Source organism: Schistocerca gregaria, chromosome 1 (assembly GCF_023897955.1).
Source record: "Schistocerca gregaria isolate iqSchGreg1 chromosome 1, iqSchGreg1.2, whole genome shotgun sequence".
Taxonomy (NCBI): domain Eukaryota; kingdom Metazoa; phylum Arthropoda; class Insecta; order Orthoptera; family Acrididae; genus Schistocerca; species Schistocerca gregaria.
The window spans coordinates 548,648,345-548,666,320 of NC_064920.1; the positions used below are offsets into that span (position 1 = coordinate 548,648,345).

The window sequence follows — 17,976 nt, forward strand, 5'->3', positions numbered from 1 at the left end:
TCGATTTTGTTCAGTTGACACTTTACTCATAATGCGATATGATGTAGAGAACACGTTATAAATAAAAACATTCCTCTCGCAAATTTACTGAGGTAAAATACAAGTTAAGTATCTTCATCGAACGGACTTACCACGGTTAGCAATTGGAATTTGGGTTAGGGCATTTCTTTATTTAGTTAGTTAGTTATCCATTCATCTTTTGGTGGCTGTTTAGATCAGTGCTGGATACATAAGTACACATTTACAATTACAACAACAAAAAATCTAGCACGTATATTATTTTAATGAAAACACAGGAAAAACAAAAGAGTTTACTTTTCGTTGACACACTACGAGTATATAGGGCTCATTTCCCAGGATACTGCTTCAGTAATGCAAATTCTTTCTCTTTCTTTTGGATAAGTCTCAAAATGTTCCTTTACTCTGTACAAATTGTTGTTAAGTACTTTCTTAGTTTTGTTTTGAAAAACGGTAGTGCTTTTATATTTTCTAAACCGTTTGTTTTCCCCTTTACTCATCTTGTAGATAAGAATGGCTATTGCTCGCCACACTGGACTTTTATTTTTATCTGCTCGAGAGCTGCACTGGAAAAACGATCGCAAATAAAACAATAAGATTACCGTACTGAAACGATTAAATGTTAGCGTACGTTTCACAGAAGGAAACATTTAATACTTATCCGGAACATCGGTCTATGCCAAATTATTTGTATATAGACTATCTTGAATTACATTTTTTCTATAGACGGCGTTACTGTCTTTATGATTCATGATACATTATGGCAGTTTAAAACATCATGTGTTAAGGCTACTTTCCCTTTAAAAATATGTCGCATTATTTACAGTATTTAGCGATTACATTTCTGAAAGCACGGGACGAACTAAGATACTTTTACAGCGTAAAATAAATGAGAAAGTGTAACATGTGACTATTTTCGACTATTTCATTATGCAGGAACCTAACAGTATAGCTTACATTATTACGAGTGAAACCAACATTGATCGTTCTGATTGTCTCTGCTTGCTATAGTTGCTTCACTGTTTTCCGAAAACGTATGACGATTTCCCCGTTTGTGGTTAGGCAGCAACTTAATACGCCAACTTAAATTACTGCTAATTAAACGAACAACAACCGTATTTGTCTGAATAACCACTTAACAGTCGTCGATGCAACTACCTGTCACGAGTATATTGCTGAAAGCGCAGACATAACACAGATTTGTTTATAGCGGGAATCTGGCCATCTTCATTTCCAATGATTCATTGTGACGGTTATCAACATGTACACGTTTCGCAAACAACTACCGACACTATAACTGCACTTTAACCGTGATTTTATTGTTTAAAAAAAAGGAGCGCAGAACTAAACAAAATACAATACGGCTGCGCTGACTCTGTGTCAGAGCAATGCTTTCAACGCAGAAACTCTCTGCTCTCCGAAGCAGGGTAGATATCTCTCTATATTTGGCACCACTTCATAGCGTAAAAACTTATATCGCAAAGAATCCAGATTCCGGGCTGTCTCCCTCAATTTTGCAGGTACCTGGGATGCAGGAAGTTCGTCAGATCAACTACCGTTTCTCTCTCCAAACAAACATTAATCACATAGATTTTGGAGAAGGTTATGCCTCATGCAAACATAATTTTCTTCTTTTTCATCGTTACGTGATGAGAGTATTGAAAGCAAACAAGAACGAAAAGTGAGCTATAACCTCAAAGTGACTTAACCGTTTATTCAAGACAACCGTGCAATTGCATTGGTCAGATGATGGTAAATTATTCACCGATGCGCCGAAAATAATTGATCGACCATATGAGGTTAACACCTTATTTTGTCCTGATTCGTAAGTAGACAGTCATACTCCCTCTCCCAAAACATCGCAGAAGCCGTGACCATCATGCGAGCTATGAGGCCGAGCGAGATGGCACTGTGGTTAGCACACTAGACTCGCATTCGAGAGGGCGACGATTCAAATCCGCGTTCGGTCATCTTGATTTAGGTTTCCCGTGATTTCCCTAAATCACTCCAGATAAATGCTGGGATGGTTCCTTTGAAAGGGCACGGCTGACTTTCTTCCCCATCCCTCGCTAACTCTATGGGACCGATGACCTTGCTGTTTGGTCCCCTCCCCCAAATCACCCAACCAACCAAGCTTTGAGTCAATCTGAGTGGACTGAGCAAGAGATTGATCATATCTTAGGCTTTACGTACGGTGACAGCATTCAACATCCCATCAGTACTGTGCTGTAAACATTCTATGGATTTCATCGCATCAGTATCTCCAATAAAAATGTGAATTCACGCAAACGAAGTTGACACTCGGCTCGGTTGCTGATGGGAGCGACCGTAAAGGCATTTCTCATTTACAGTCGCTCCCATCAGCCACCGCGCCTAGTGTCAACTTTGTATGCGCGTTTAATACGTAGTCTACCTGGCAAAGGACGTAACAAACAACTGGCACTTGTTTATTCCTGATTTCAACGCATACGAGCACATCCCCGAACTTAAAGCGAGTGCATGTAGCACACGGTAAGAAAGGGGGAAAGAGACAAAATGGCAGAGCGAAAATCAAGATTGAGCTTTCACATCAGCTGCCATGAATTCTATCAAAGAAAGTCTCTCTAATAGTAAAGCTAGATCAAACACAGAAAGCTATCCAGACGTCACTGTGTGTAAGAATTTAAACTGCATTTCACTACTACAGCGTCTCAGATATGATTTAATGTAACAGACTGTTTTCAAACTGAGCTGATTGGCGAGAAACACAGATATCAACTTATTTCTTCTCCTGTATCTGGCAAAGATTTCTGTAAAGTGAAAAAAATTCACTTGAATTGCCGAGAAAATATCGAAATCGTCCGCCATTCTGTACTTGCGAGTAGTATCGACTATCGATGTTACTCTGCTCGACGCTTCTATCGATTGCGTGATAAACTTCAGAGCCGGAGTCCAGACATTGGCTGCGTCAGTAAGATTCGGCAGCGGTCGGAGATGTGTGGCAGATGACAGTGTGTTTGCAAAGTTGTGTGTGTGGTATTTTGTGCAACATCGTATGATATCTTACTGACCTGTGCTGCTTCACTTGTTCACAATGGCTCCGACGATGAGTAAATTCGTATCGAAGAATGCCGCAGTAGGAATTGCTTCTGCCTCAGTCATCATTTGGTTAATCCGAACAAGGAATAAAAATCTAAGAGCGCAAAGGTAATATTGTTGTATCCCAGCAGCATCACATGTCATAAAATATTGATATTACAATTTCTATCACTGCAGCTGTTACTACATGCTTTACTGCTTTTATTTCACAATAGTACATCGTCTCAGACAAGACAATGTTATACATTGCGGTGATGTCTCGGGCGAACTATTTAGAGAGCGCATTACGGCATCTCGTGTTGCATCTGTAGCGCCGTGATATTTATTACGTATCGCAGTGGACAAGCGTAGAGGACGCGAAATGCTTAGTTTCTGAAGTACGTCAGCGGCTCAGCAATGACAGCCGCGAAACACAAAAAGTAGCAGTGTAGAGAGTTTTTCCAGGATGCGCCAGTTTACATTTTACACATATCGTTCATTATTTACTGAGTAGTTCAGTTGAAATTTATTACTGTTTTGCCATTTCTGCTTAGTGCGCGAGTACATGGGTACCACTGTTATGTGAAGACACGCCAAGTACTAGTTCCGAAGACGCCTTTCTCATTTTCCGACAGTATTTTTTTTTTTTATAATTGCTCATTACATTATTCTAGATTACTATGTCACAACGTAAATCGGTAAATTAGTAAGGTCATTCAATTGAAAGATTTGTAAAGAATCTCTAAGGTGACTTATTCTTGTGCATGTAGGCCAGATTGGGGGGAAACCTTTTTTCCCTTTGCATTGTACTGACACATTATCATCGTTCATAGTGTCTTTTAGATTGGCTGATTTTGGTATGACACGCTTCACTATTGTCAGGAAGGTTAGGTGACATGTTTTCTTTGTCCATGGAAAAAAATGGCATTTATTTATGCCGCTGTTAATCAGTGATCGACCGTACACTGCAAGATAATTAATGCAATTTTCAAAAGCTCAGGTGCCTTGCTATGCATCACTTGGCTGTCAGGAAATTTATGTGAATAGTATGTAATGTGTCACTGTTTTTTTTTTTTTTCCATATTGCAATTTCAACTATTCACCATGCACGACTGGAAAGACTGACTGAGGATTATTATATAAACAAGAACAATGATACAATAAAGACGAGGATACCGTAATAGCTTCAATAAGACATTATGCTGCTATTGTGTATTGACACTGAATCATGTCTCAGGTAGATTCGAATTTTCAATCAATGACAAATATCTTCTTTTAGCCAACAGTGGTAATGGGAAGTTCCCAGGAACATGAAAATGGCATGTTTTTTATGGAAAAATGTAAACTGTAGTTATTTTGTATACACAAGCATACATGAGACATTTTTTGTTTGTCATGACTGAAGAGTTGCAGCCAATGACTTGTGGACTCCAATAAAAATCTTTCCATGCTGCTTTTTCATTTCTTTCTGCATTTTGTATTTATTTTTTGTTTGATCCAATAAAAATTTTGTCAGTATATTGTGTCTACATGCAATATACTACAAATTGGGGGTAACACAATTAATTTATAATTACAGGAGTCCATCGTGGTATCTTCCTTTAAACTAATTTCATATTTAGACACGCAACTTCGACATGACCTCACATTAACAAATATTATGGTGTTCTTAATACTGTGATGTGGGCCTTGAATTTCGACTGTGTAGTGCTTTTATGATTAGTGTCCTGCAATTGCCATCTCTTTCCCCCTTATTTTCTGCAATATCTATTTCCTAGTTGTTTTTTTTTTTTTCTGTTGTCACCAGTTAGTCTCCCTTCACTGTGCAAGAGATACCTAAGTTCACTAGCAAAGAATATAACTGTTCAAATCTTCATTGATCGCACACAGAGGTTCTAGACAAACAATGACATCATGTGCATCAGTAGTTATTTGCAGTGTATATTCCTGCTTCCCCCCCTCTCTCTTTAGACCAACTAAGGACCATCTTTTTCATTCATTCTTCTCCAAAACTCTATTATTTTCTCAGAATGAGATCATTTTGCCTCAATTGACCATATCACTCAGTTGTTCTCCTGTTTGTTTTATCTTCCTAAAAACTCTGTCTGGACCTCTGGACTGTTTATTTCCTTTCAGCTTCCCTGGATGAGGTATTTGTGAATAATATACAAATACAAGTCTCACTCCCAAACAATGTACTGTCCACCCTATATAGCTCATAAAAATAAAACTGCAACAGCAAGAAGGTTAAGTATACACAACACAGAGCTGAATCTTTCTATATAATCCAACAGAAATGTGAAAGAGGTAGTGCGAATTGATGGCTTCAACAGACAGTTTGAGAATTTCTTTAGCATCTTCAGTGATTACTTTAAAACTGCTTTTCTTCTCAAAGCACAAGTAATAAGAAGCACAACTCCAAAATCTAACAGATACCTAACTATTATCAAAATCTCAAGTGCAAGGAAATATATTGCTCAAATACAGAGAAACAATAATATATCCTCTCCCCTGAACAGTTACATTCAGATTTACAGAAGGGTGATATGCCAGACCAAAAAAAGGGTTCTATGGTAATTTCCTGAGAGTCGTCAAATAAAAGCCAAGCAGTATCGGAAGTAATGAAGGAAGCAAATAAAGTATCCCCTATAATGGAAAATATGACACTCAATAATGAGAACAAGACTGTTATTGGGCCTCAACATAATGAAAATCTGTTCAGTTGTTACTATGCAGATATCACAAACAATATTCAAACAATGGTAAATCTAGGATGGAATGTAACAATACCAGAGAAGGAAAATTGCTACTCCCATACAGCGGAGATGCTGAGTCACGATAGGCACAACAGAAAGATCACACAATTGTAACTTTTGGCCATTGAGGCCTTTGTCAGCAGTACACACACACACACACACACACACACACACACACACACACACACACAAATTCAACTTGCACACATATGCCTGCAGTCCCAGAGAACTGAAACCACAAGTGTGCAAGTTGCATTTGCGTGAGTGTTTGTGTATGTGTGTCTACTGCTGACAAAGGCCTTAATGGCAGATAGCTACAATTGTGCGAATCTTTTTGTTGTGCCTATCACGACTCAGCATCTCTGCTATCTTTTTTTCCTCTTCAATCTGTATCTGCAGAACAATTTGGGATGAAATCATCCATGTTGAATCAACATTTTAAGAAAATGTCATCAGAAATTGGTGGTACTCAGATAACATCATTTACTCACCAAGTGACAGCAGGGGAAAACACACAAGCACACAAAAGGATTTAATTTTTATAGGCTTTTGGAGCCTTTGACTCATTCTTCTGGGAGAAGAGTTGAGGGAGATGGAAGAGGAGTAAATAAAAAGGACTGGAGAAATTTAGGGAAAGGGATGCAGTTCAGAAAAGTCCCTCAGAACCCCAGGTCCGGGAGACTTATTGGATGGGATGAGAAGGAAAGACTCATGTTTGTGTGTGTTCCCCTTCTGCCACTTAGTGCACAAATTTTTCTGTCTATCTCATTATATCAATAATTGATGATTTGCATTGTTGTAGATAACATCATTTGTAAGGCAGAGTGTTACAAACATTCCAATGCCACTTCCAGATATAGTCAATTCATCTTTTCTGACACGCTTTTCTGAACTGTCTGAAAAATCTGTAAAATGGACCCTGTTCATGAGAAAGGAGACAAATCAAGGAGAGAGAACTACATACCAAATGCTTCATTGTCAGAATTTTGAAAATCATAGAAAAAGTAATGTTTAATGGGTTAATGAAATTTTTAGACAAAACTAAATTCTCAGTGATACTTAGCATGCATTCAGGAGAGATAAGTCAACATCTAGTGCCACATATGGTTTTATGCTGAATACCCTAGAAATAGCAGACAAAACAAAATACCACTGTAATTTTTTAAAACTCAAGTAACGCCATTGACATTCTGAAGTGCAACACAATTGAAGCTCCAAGTATATGGCATTACAGGCAGTACTAAAATGGTTCACATCATACTTCACAAAATGGAAACACAAAAAAAAAATGTAAACTAAAGGAAAATACTAAGACAACGTTTCTCGGATGCAGAAATTATATATATGAGAGAGAGAGAGAGAGAGAGAGACAAGGGGGGGGGGGGGGGGTGTTATGTTCAAGAGTCCATTCTTAAACCAATCCTCATATATAACGTAGGCAGACAGTAAAAGCATTCTTACTATACTAAATGGGTGGTTGGAGGAGGATAAGCTACTAAAATTCATCAAGAAAATATCATTCCTAAATTTGTGTTTAGAAGTTGATGTATGCAACACTAATGTGACATTAAATGCCAACAAAATGTCATCTCTGAAAACAAAGTTTCAGTGTGTATGGTTTCAAAATGACAACAAATGTTATGTGCGTGTAAGCAAAGAAGCTGAATAAAATATGTTATAGTCTATATTTACTATCTGTTAAAGCAAATTTTGCATCTGTACCAACTGTCTACTGTGCCCAATTCCGCAGCATCATACTGTACAGTATTATTTTCTGGGCTAATATTCCATGCAGTTTCCTTTCCTTAATTCAGAACAGAAGTGTAAAAGCAATGCACCATGCTTGACAAACAGATTCTTGCATACCCATTTTTCAGAAGTATTCAATCTTCCTATTTTACTGTATGTATAGGTTAAAAGTTAGTAAATATGTTAGAAAGAATTAAAAAGACCAAAATAAAAACTTCAGTATCCATGAGGGTGATACAAGGTACAAGGGAGAGTTTCATGTCAGTCAGTGAGGACATCAGCTTTCAAAACTTCCAGTAAATATAGTGTTATACAAATTTACAAGAGCATCAATATAAATTAAAATTCATATAATAATTCTCACTTTGTTGTAAAACTTTAAGAGCATTTTTACTGGAGCATTAGTTCTGTTCGGTAGCAGACTTCATAGGACATGTGACATAGTCTTGATACAAGGCATCCAGCAGCCTTTTTTAAGACAAGTTACCTCCATTGGTCATTTAGTCTGTCTACAAATGATGTTTGTAGATCAGACTTCTCAGTTGTTTTCTTCAGAAGTTCGTCTTTTTTCTTTTAAAAAAAAGGGGGGGGAGAGAGAACATTATCAGCAAAAGTCAAAGAATTAATTGCTTCTTTCAGTCTACCCAGATTTATACAGTTATTAAAAATTTGTTTTTCTTTCTCTAGTGACCAGCTGAATGACAAAGGGGCAGACTGTCTCCTTGCCTGACTCCCAATATAATTTGGAAGGGACTAGAAGTTGTTCCAAGAAATTTAAGTTTAGATATTGTGTTTCTAAGAATTTGTGTAGTTATTTCAGTAGTTTTCCTCTACTGCAATTTCCTTCAGTGTTGTGAGGAGGGAGTTTGTCCATTGAATCATATGCCTTTCTGAAAAACAACAATTATAAGTGCATATATCTAATTATTTGTTAAAGGTTCAGAACTTGCTCTGGACAGGATCTGTTACTCCTGAATCCATTTAGTATTTTAATATATAGACATCACTGTGTTGCTTAACGTGCATGCTGTTTTAATGTTGGAGCAGTTATTTTGATGAGAACATTTCATTCATGGCTAAAAAAGTTCTTGTAGAATGTAAATACTGTAGGATTAAAGGATACCACTCGCCAAAAAGCAGAAGTATTGAGTTGTGAAAAGGCACACACAAGAAAAGGAAAGCTTGCTAGCTTTCAGACTTTTCCTGTGTCTGCCAGTGTCTTGATGCTTGTAATTATCAGTGAGTGGTCTCCTTTAATCTTAAAGTACTTGCATTCATGAGTAAAGATTTTTGAGTGTTCAAGGACTTTGAGAGATATTTATCATGTGTATAGATCAGTGTGTGCTGTAAAAATGAATGAAAAGAGAACCAAACAATAAATATCATTAGAATAAAATATTCAAAATATTGAAAATCATGTAAGTCAAAACCAGTTTAATGACTCAAATATTTTGTGCTAGTCTTTGACTGCAATTAAAACTTTTAGGTAAAAGAAATACAGTTGGTGCCGTTCCCCACAAGTAACTTGACAGATACGAATAAGCACTTGGTACTTTATGTGTAAATGATGCGGGGTTGTTTTTAGCCTACCATCTGTGCTAGTGTGGTTTTCAGGATTCTGGCAATTTATTTACTTATTGCTTATTTAGCCTAAAAAAAGGTATATTATGTGTCATTTGCATGTTATGAATTGTGCCTGAATATTTTGCCTTACACACATGTGAAGGAGATTGTATTTATCTTCGCTTATTTGTCACGCACGCTTTCTTGCAATCTTACACCTGTTCTGCTTTTTAAAATTAATCATGATCAAGACAGGAGAATTTTAGTTTAGTTGGAATAATGTTTGTTTACTGCTGTTTGATTGTGACCACAGTTACTCTTTAATGCATCTTACACTTTACTTGCAATCCTGAATAAGTATTTGATCAGCTCTTCAATTTTCAGAACTAGCATTATTTTCCTACAAATGCCAGACTACAAATCCAGATATGTGGGTTTCAGTATTCAGCTGGTCACAGGTTATGTCACTTGCCACCTTGGGCAATTATTTTTGTACATGAAAAATGTGAAGTTGAATTTTTTGAGTCCTTAGTAAACTGCTTGGGGATAACCCCATCAGAGGTTGAGGGTAGGCAAGGGCATACCACTCTCAGTAGGACCATGCCTTGTAAAGCAGTTGACATGTACAGACCAACCATTGGGTCGTGGACAGCTTCTGCTTTCCTTCAGTAACTGAAAACGAAGATCAAGGTGTTGATCAGTAGTTTGCCGTTTTATTAGGCCACTACTCCAATAAGTAGCTTACCAGACTGACTATATTCTTTTTTCAAAAGATAAAAATTTATTGACCACATGATGTATTTGACATTAGGACTCATTTTTGAATTTACGTAATACTCTCTCTTGAAATAGTATAGGTCTACTGCAGTGTTATCTTGTCATGCTGTTTTGTGATGAACTTTCATAATTTTATGTGAAACTACTCTTTTGTGTTTCACAAGTTGAAGACTTCACAAACTATTTAGAAAATTTACTTCAGCAAAGTTATAGTTACGTGGTCTTGTCCCTCCTCCGCTTCAATATTCTATTTTTAATTTTCAACACATGTGCTCAATCTTAACATTGCATTTCTCAAACCAAAACAAACTTTTTTTAAAGTAGTATTGTTCAGTTTTAGTGACGAATTAGATTATACAAATTTGAACTTGCTCTGAAAATTGGGTTCACGTGTAGCATGGTGTTATCTCCCTTCAGGAAACATGGTACTGCAAAGAGCTGTAAATAGAAATAATAATATTGTACCCTTTAGGATGATGGAGATTCCAGATACCTCACTTTAAAGAACTGTACTGTGTTTAGTGTACCATTAAGCAAAGCCTTGCCTTCTTTTTGTTTCAGAAACACGCAGCAAGCTCAAATTCAATACTTTGTCGGAGAGGTGAGTAAAAGCTTTGTGAGTTTACATGTTTTTTGATGATAATATTATTGTCATTTTTGTGATAGTGATTTAAAGGAAGAAACTAATCTTGGTGTTGGAGATAACCAAAACAATATCCCCTCTAAGGACACAACAACTGATCATCAAGAAGTCTTGTTTGACAAGGCAAACCTACAATAAATGGTTGTATAATGTTGTTTGTTCTCTTGTCACTTGCCCCCTCTGGAACTTCTAAATCAGTTTGTTATTACTGAAAGACACTCAAGTCTGTTACATCCACCATTCAGATTAAATAAAATGGGACTACACTACACATGGCCTTCACCTGAATAGGGTGGGGAAAAATAAGTTAGCTTCTCTATTAACAGAAACTGTAAGGGGGTCCACAGTAACACAAGGGGTGATCCCTGTAGTTAATGCATCCAGGCAGACAGGTTTTTTAGGTTAAAGTCAGTCCAGACAGATGACAATCAAGATAAATGGAATAAAAGAAATTTCATGTACTGTAAATAGGGGTAAAGATAAGGACAGTATCAACTTACTTCATCACAATATCAGGAGAATAAAAAATGAAGTAGATGAGCTATTATTGTGTTTAGATGATCTTAAAAATAAGAGTGAGATTGATATATTCTATCTGTCTGAACACCATGTAACTGTGGGCATGGATAGTGTCAGTATGTGGGTATAATTTATTATCTTACAGTTGTAGATCTAGGATGGATAAAAGAGGAGTTTCCATTTCATAAAACAAGGGTATAAATGCAAAACTGTAGAAGGAAGCAAATTTTGTGTTGATCAGCACTTTGAGGTTTGTGCGTGTGAACTTCAGATAGATAATGTAGTATGGATAGTAGCAACAGTGTACAGGTCCCTATTAGGAAACTGGGAGCTGTTCATAAAAAGTTTGACTCCCCATTATGCTATCTGTCAGACAAAAAGAAGTTATCTGTGATGATTTCAATGTAAACTTTCTAAGTAATTCTGATAGGAAAAGTGAACTAGAAATTTTATTAAAAACATATAACTTAGAGCCAGTGATCAGTTTTCCTACACATATAGCTCAAGACAATAGCGCACTAATAGATAATGTATTTGTACAGAAAGAGGATGTAAAACAAACACTTGCTTTCCCTGTGGTAAATGGATTGTCGGACCATGATGAACAACTGATTAACTTACAAAACCTAACAGTGTACAGTTTGGAAACCATTAAATAGAAGTGTGAGGTCGCTCAACTCGGTACCTATAGAGCACTTCAGAGGAAGCTTAAGAAATGTTAATTTGGGAGACGTATACAATGAGCCAAATGCTAATGGTAAATGCAACATATTACTTTAAAAATTTATATCCCTTTTTGAACATTGTTTCCCAAAGAAAATTACTAAATGTAACACCACACACTTTTCAAAGAAACGTTGGATTACTACAGGTATTAAAGTGTCTTCAGAAATCAATAAATATAGTATATGCATTTTGTGCCATTTAAGGGAGTGGGTAAATAATAGAAATATTTATCTTTAACTCTGTATTTTTTATGCACTTGACACGTTCCACATTGAAACTGCTACCGTATCATGCAATAGATCAATGGAACACGCAACCATCTATCTATCTCTGTCTGTCACACTAATACTTTCTTCAACCATTCCATGACCCCTCTTCCTATTAATAGTGACAGACACAGATGAAGTGTTTCTTGTAACAATCTTATGATTGTCTTTCCATTAATTAGCAACTGATGTCATCATTAGGTTGAAGTATGATAGCTTGTTCTTTGTAAACTTGCAACTGTGGAGTCTGTGAGTTGACAACTGTGTGACTGTAATTTCTTAATGACCAATAGGTTTAGCTATTGTGGCTAGTACTTGGTAGTCATGACTGTCATTTTGATGACACTGTGATTCACTACAAAAACTGAACCAGAAACGTTTCTGTTTGAAAAGGAAAGTTGCCTTTGTTTCTTATGCTTAGTTATCTGTGTGTTTGGTCATAGTAGTTAGTTTGCAGTATTTAGTGTGATTATTTATAAAACATATAATAAAATAAGATTTCAAACAATGGAAAATCCAGGATGGTACATAACAATATTATGAGAAGGAAAGTAGCTTCTCACCATATAGTTGAGATGCTGAGTCGCAGATAGGCACAACAAAAAGACTCGTAATTAAAGCTTTCAGCCTAGCATTCCGCTAGGTGAGTAGCTACTTTTCTTCTCATAATATTGAGAAATTAAGATTTGTGTTATATTCCCAAGAATTTGTAGAAAGTAGTTCATAAAGTAATTAAAAGGAGTTAAATGACATGGTTGATAATGAACGTAGTTTTCCCCCAAATATCTTCATTTTCATAATGTCTTAAATTTGTCATTTAAAATTGATGTTTTATCCCAGGTAATTCGGCTGTTTCTTGTTGTGATGAAATAATAAAACCACATTAGTTATTGGCAGTTTCCAAATTAATCTGTAATTCCAAGCTGAGTAGAAGATAATTTTTCCTATATTATTATTCTAACAATATGGTTCAGAGCAGCACAAAGATAGGGAGCTCTCAGTCTTCCATTGTGCAGGTACATGCTTTCCAATAAAGTTAGGAGGTTGGGCCTGATCAGATGTAAAACATTGGTCATAAACAGAACATTCCTGCTGTACAGTTCATGTTCATTGAGAACAAATTAGAGAAGGAAATATCTGATAAAATAATTTTATGTGCATCATTTGACTTTGTTACAGAAAAATCCTTCAGAAGCCTCCAGAATAGTGCTCTTTTTTTGTTATGTGTAAACAGAATGTTCTAAATGTTAAGAAGTAGATTATTTGAGAGTCAATTCCAAAATGTTAGGATTTATATTTGTGTACACACCATGCCAAAGGTGTCTTGCTAAAACATTGTACGCAATTATGATACTAAACGATTGGAAGGAGCCAATATCATTGGTCTGTTAACCAAAGGTGCAAAATTTTTGACAACATTCAATCAAATATCCAGGCATCTAAAGCACTGCAATCCAGTACTTGCCATCATTATTGAGGGACTTCAGGAAGAAAAGTACTGCATCCTATATCCTTCTGATTGGTATTCAACTAGATTTCAAGAAATTAAAGTGCCCAACATTAATCCAGTCTAGTTCCATTTTATTTATTTAACATCATATGTGAGATTTTTCATCTACTGGCTTTGGCAAATTGTGGTCACTGCTACAGGAAAGGTGTTCTATAATTTTATTATGGAATCTCTGTTAATACTTCAGTTCAGATTAATCATTTCATCTACTGTTCTGTTCTTGTGACATACTTACTATATCATGTCTTGTTTATTTTTTATGTTTATTTAATGTCCTCTGTGTCTCACATTGCTTTATCCTACTGACAGATGCAATTCCAATATGTGCAGTGACACTTTTTGGTGTAGTATCTGCAAGACATCATACAGTACTCTGTCCCTGATTATGCCATGTATGATTCAACGTTCTTGCTCTGTCAATTAACCATGCATTACACATCCCATGATAATATGCTTTGGCTATTCAAGATGTCCACAGTCACATACATCACGATTTTGCTTCTTAATCTCTCTTTGATACACTACATATTGTTCATGACCAGGTACAAAATGGGCAGTCCCCAAAATGCATGGATATCCCCTACCTCCAACCCCCCCCCCCTTGCCTTGCCAGCATTTCCACATTGTTAGGAAATATTTCATTAATACGTGCATCTGTGTCGCATGCCTTTCACACTTCATTCCACTGTCTGGTTATCTTACTTCTAATTTTCTATTGACTTAAATCACACCCACAGTACTAGTCAGTCTCTCTCTCTCTCTCTCTCTCTCTCTCTCTCTCTCTCATATATATATATTACTTCCCACCAACACCAACCTATCCAAACTCCAGAGATGGGAACTTGCGCATCAGTATATCCTCTCTTCTCGATATCCGCCAGGCCTCAATCTACGCTAATTTCGAGTTGCCGCCACTCATACCTCACCTGTCTTTCAACAACTTCTTTGCCTCTGTACTTCTGCCTCGACTGACATCTCTGCCCAAACTCTTTGCCTTTACAAATGTCTGCTTGTGTGTGTGTGTGTGTGTGTGTGTGTGTGTGTGTGTGTGTGTGTGTGTGTGTGTGTGTGTACACCTGCCCTTTTTTCCCCCTAAGGTAAGTCTTTCCGCTCCCGGGATTGGAATGACTCCTTACCCTCTCTCTTAAAACCCACATCCTTTCATCTTTCCCTCTCCTTCCCTCTTTCCTGACGAAGCGACCGCCGGTTGCGAAAGCTCAAATTTTGTGTGTATGTTTGTGTGTCTATCGACCTGCCAGCACTTTTGTTTGATAAGTCAAATCATCTTTGTTTTTAGATATATTTTTCCCACGTGGAATGTTTCCATATATATATATATATATGAGACAGATTTTTGCTCCCTGTGCAAGTCCCCCCTGTGGGTCCGGGGGTTAGAATAGGCCAGAGGTATTCCTGCATGTTGTGTGAGGTGACTAAAAGGAGTTTCACGTGTTTTGGCCTTTATGTGATGGACCCCTGTAGGGTTTGACCTCACTTCTTCAACATTTTCTTTAAGAGCGAGCAAGATGGGGAAGGGTGCCTTACAAGGTGCATCGTGTCCATCGTGCATTGAGATCTTTAGCCCACTTTCTTGTCGTCACATTGCAACCCTGCCCATTCTCCATCTCTTGGGGAAGGATACTTTCGTGGGTGCATTTTCCACCATGCACTATGCAGTGTTGATTTCTGCGTCGACGATGACCACGGACTTCTTTGCACCTGATATCCAGCACGGTAGCCAGTCCGTTGTGGTGGGGCTGCCATGTACCCTGTTGGTTGTAGCCCCCTGACCACACAGGGATCGCTCTACTGTTGCCTGCGCTGTTAACTCCCCACTTATGCCAAGGGGTAGATGCCCATCCCCTTGGGGCATCGGGACTCCCGACAATGCCCATCCTGCCAGGTGGCCTTTGCTGCAGATGGGTGGCACCCATACGGAGGGCCCCTGCTCGGAGTGGGTGGCATCACGACGGATGACACGTGATGAAGCGTAGGCCATCATCTCTTGCTGGTGATGAAACACCAGCAGTCTCTAAGCGATCACAAGCTCAATTCAACGCACAGAAGTATTACCCCAAATCTTTTCCCTCCCGGGCCACACCACAGGAGAAACGTCAGTCTAAGGATAGCAGTGGATCTTATTTGCCTTGGCACCTTGTATGTTTAAGAGCTGATGGGGAATCTTTCATGACGATGAAGCCTCGGTTTTTTGTTGAGCATTTAGAGGACAAGTTCGGGGAGGTGGAGGGCTTGTCCAAAATGAGATCTGGGGCAGTCTTGATCAAAACAGCAACCTCTGGCCGGTCACTGGAGTTACTCACTTGTGACAAGCTGGGGGATGTTTCTGTAACCATCACACCCCAGCGTATCATATTTCACAGAGACCTTCTTTTACAGTCCTACGATGAGCTGCACACCAATTAGAGTGGCGAGGTGTAAATTTCGTCCAGCATGTCCACCGGGGTCCAAAGGATAATCGGGTTGCCACTGGTGCCTTCATCTTGGCCTTTGAGGATGATACATTGCCCAAGAAGGTCAAGTTGATGGTCTACCATTGTAATGTAAAGCCCTATATCCCTGTCCCGATGCAGTGCTTTTAGTGCTGATAGTTCAGCCAGATGTCTTCACGGTGTTCCTCCAGTGTCGCAAGCCTAGATTGCGGATGCCCATCACATCCCAATTCTCCTTGTAGCCCGCCTCCCATCTGCGTCAACTGCGGAGAGCACCATTTGCCTTGCTCGCCTGACTCTAGGATTCTCCAGAAAGAAAGGAAAATCATGGAGTACAAGACTCTGGACAGACTGGCCTTCACTGAGGCTAAGAGAAAATTTGAACGCCTGCAACCTGTGCGTACAACATCGTCTTACACTGCCGCTATGACAGTTCTGGCATCATCAGCTCCACCAAGCCAGGTCACCTCTCAGAGCTGGAAGTCTACACCTGCCCCCTTGATGATGGGGGGTATTTTCCTCCCTGTTGCTGCTGCACCACCTGCTTTGGGAGAAAACACCCCCCACCCAAACATCAGGGACGTCTCTCCCCCACTTCTAAGCTGGATAAGTGTAAGTCTTCTTTGGCTTCTCTCACTAGGAAGGGGTCCCTTGGGTCACTCCCTTCCCAGGTTTCTTCTAGTGGGAAAGACGAAACCCGCCAGTGGCTGAAGAGCCCAAAAGCAGCTGGTTGTAGGGCCTCACACTCACCGTCAGTCCCAGAGACCGAACAAGTGAAGTCCTCCCAGCCAGGGAAACTGAAGGAGCAGCGAGAGAAATACAAAAAGGAAACCCCTACGACCAAGGAAATTGCGGTGGGACCCACACCACCGCCACCTACAAGCTCTGCGGCTGAGGATAGGGTGGAGATTTTGGCATCCGCTGAGGACCTAGATCTCACCAGACCCTCAAACACAATGGATATAGACTGCTCAGGTGAACGGTGGCAGCAGGTGACTCTGAGGTGTAAACTGCCTCATTGAATGTTCCATGCCTTCCCAGCATCACAATGTCATCCTCCATTGGAATTGCGGCGTTTTCTTACCACTGCGTAGCTGAGCTACGGAAACTGTAAAGTTTTACACCTGCAATCTGCATTGTCCTCCAGGAAAACTGGTTCCCAGCTATGCAGACCCCTGCCCTCCGCGACTATAAGGGATATTACAGGAACCGTAGCGACTATAATCAAGAGTCAGGTGGAGTTTGCGTTTATGTCCTAAACTCGGTCTGTAGTGAAGCTGTGCCCCTTCAAACCCCTCTTGAAGCTGTTTCTGTCAGAATAAGGATGACGCAGGAAATAACTGTCTGCAATGTATATTTTCCTGCAAATGGTGCAGTACCCCTGAATGTATTAGCTGCACTGATTGATCAACTCTCTAAATATTTCTTACTCCTGGGTGATTTTAATGCCCATAACCCCTTGTGGGGTAGTACCATGCTTACTGGCTGAGGCAGAGATGTCGAAACTTTACTTTCACAATTTGACCTCTGCCTCTTAAATACTGGAGCCACCATACATTTCAGTGTGGCTCGTGGTAGTTACTCAGCCATTTATTTATCAATTCACAGCCCAGGACTTCTCCCATCTATCCACTGGAGAGCACATGACAACCTGTGCGGTAGTGACTACTTCCCCATCTTCCTGTCACTGACCCAGCATCAGGTGCACTGACACCTGCCCTGAAGGGCTTTGAACAAGGTGGACAGGGGAACTTTCACCTCTGCTGTTAGTGCTGAATCTCCCCCACACGGTAACATTGATGTGATGGTTGAAACAGGTGACTAGCACAACTGTTTATGTGGCAGAAAATGCGATTCCTTGCTCTTTAGGGTGCCCAAGGTGTAAGGCAGTCCCTTGGTGGTCGCCGGAAGTTTCTGAAGCAATTAAGGAGTGTCGGTGAGC

General features: G+C 39.0%; 1 protein-coding gene across 1 annotated transcript in view; it reads left to right on the forward strand.

The window, feature by feature from the left end:
• Positions 1–2,924: 2,924 nt before the first annotated feature.
• Positions 2,925–17,976, forward strand: part of LOC126355999 (ATP-binding cassette sub-family D member 3) — a 98,025-nt gene continuing 82,973 nt past the window's right edge. The window contains exons 1-2 of the mRNA XM_050006637.1: positions 2,925–3,204; positions 10,482–10,521. Coding sequence (XP_049862594.1) covers positions 3,092–3,204; positions 10,482–10,521 — 153 coding nt within the window. The 5' untranslated portion in view covers positions 2,925–3,091. The remainder of the gene's footprint in view (positions 3,205–10,481; positions 10,522–17,976) is intronic.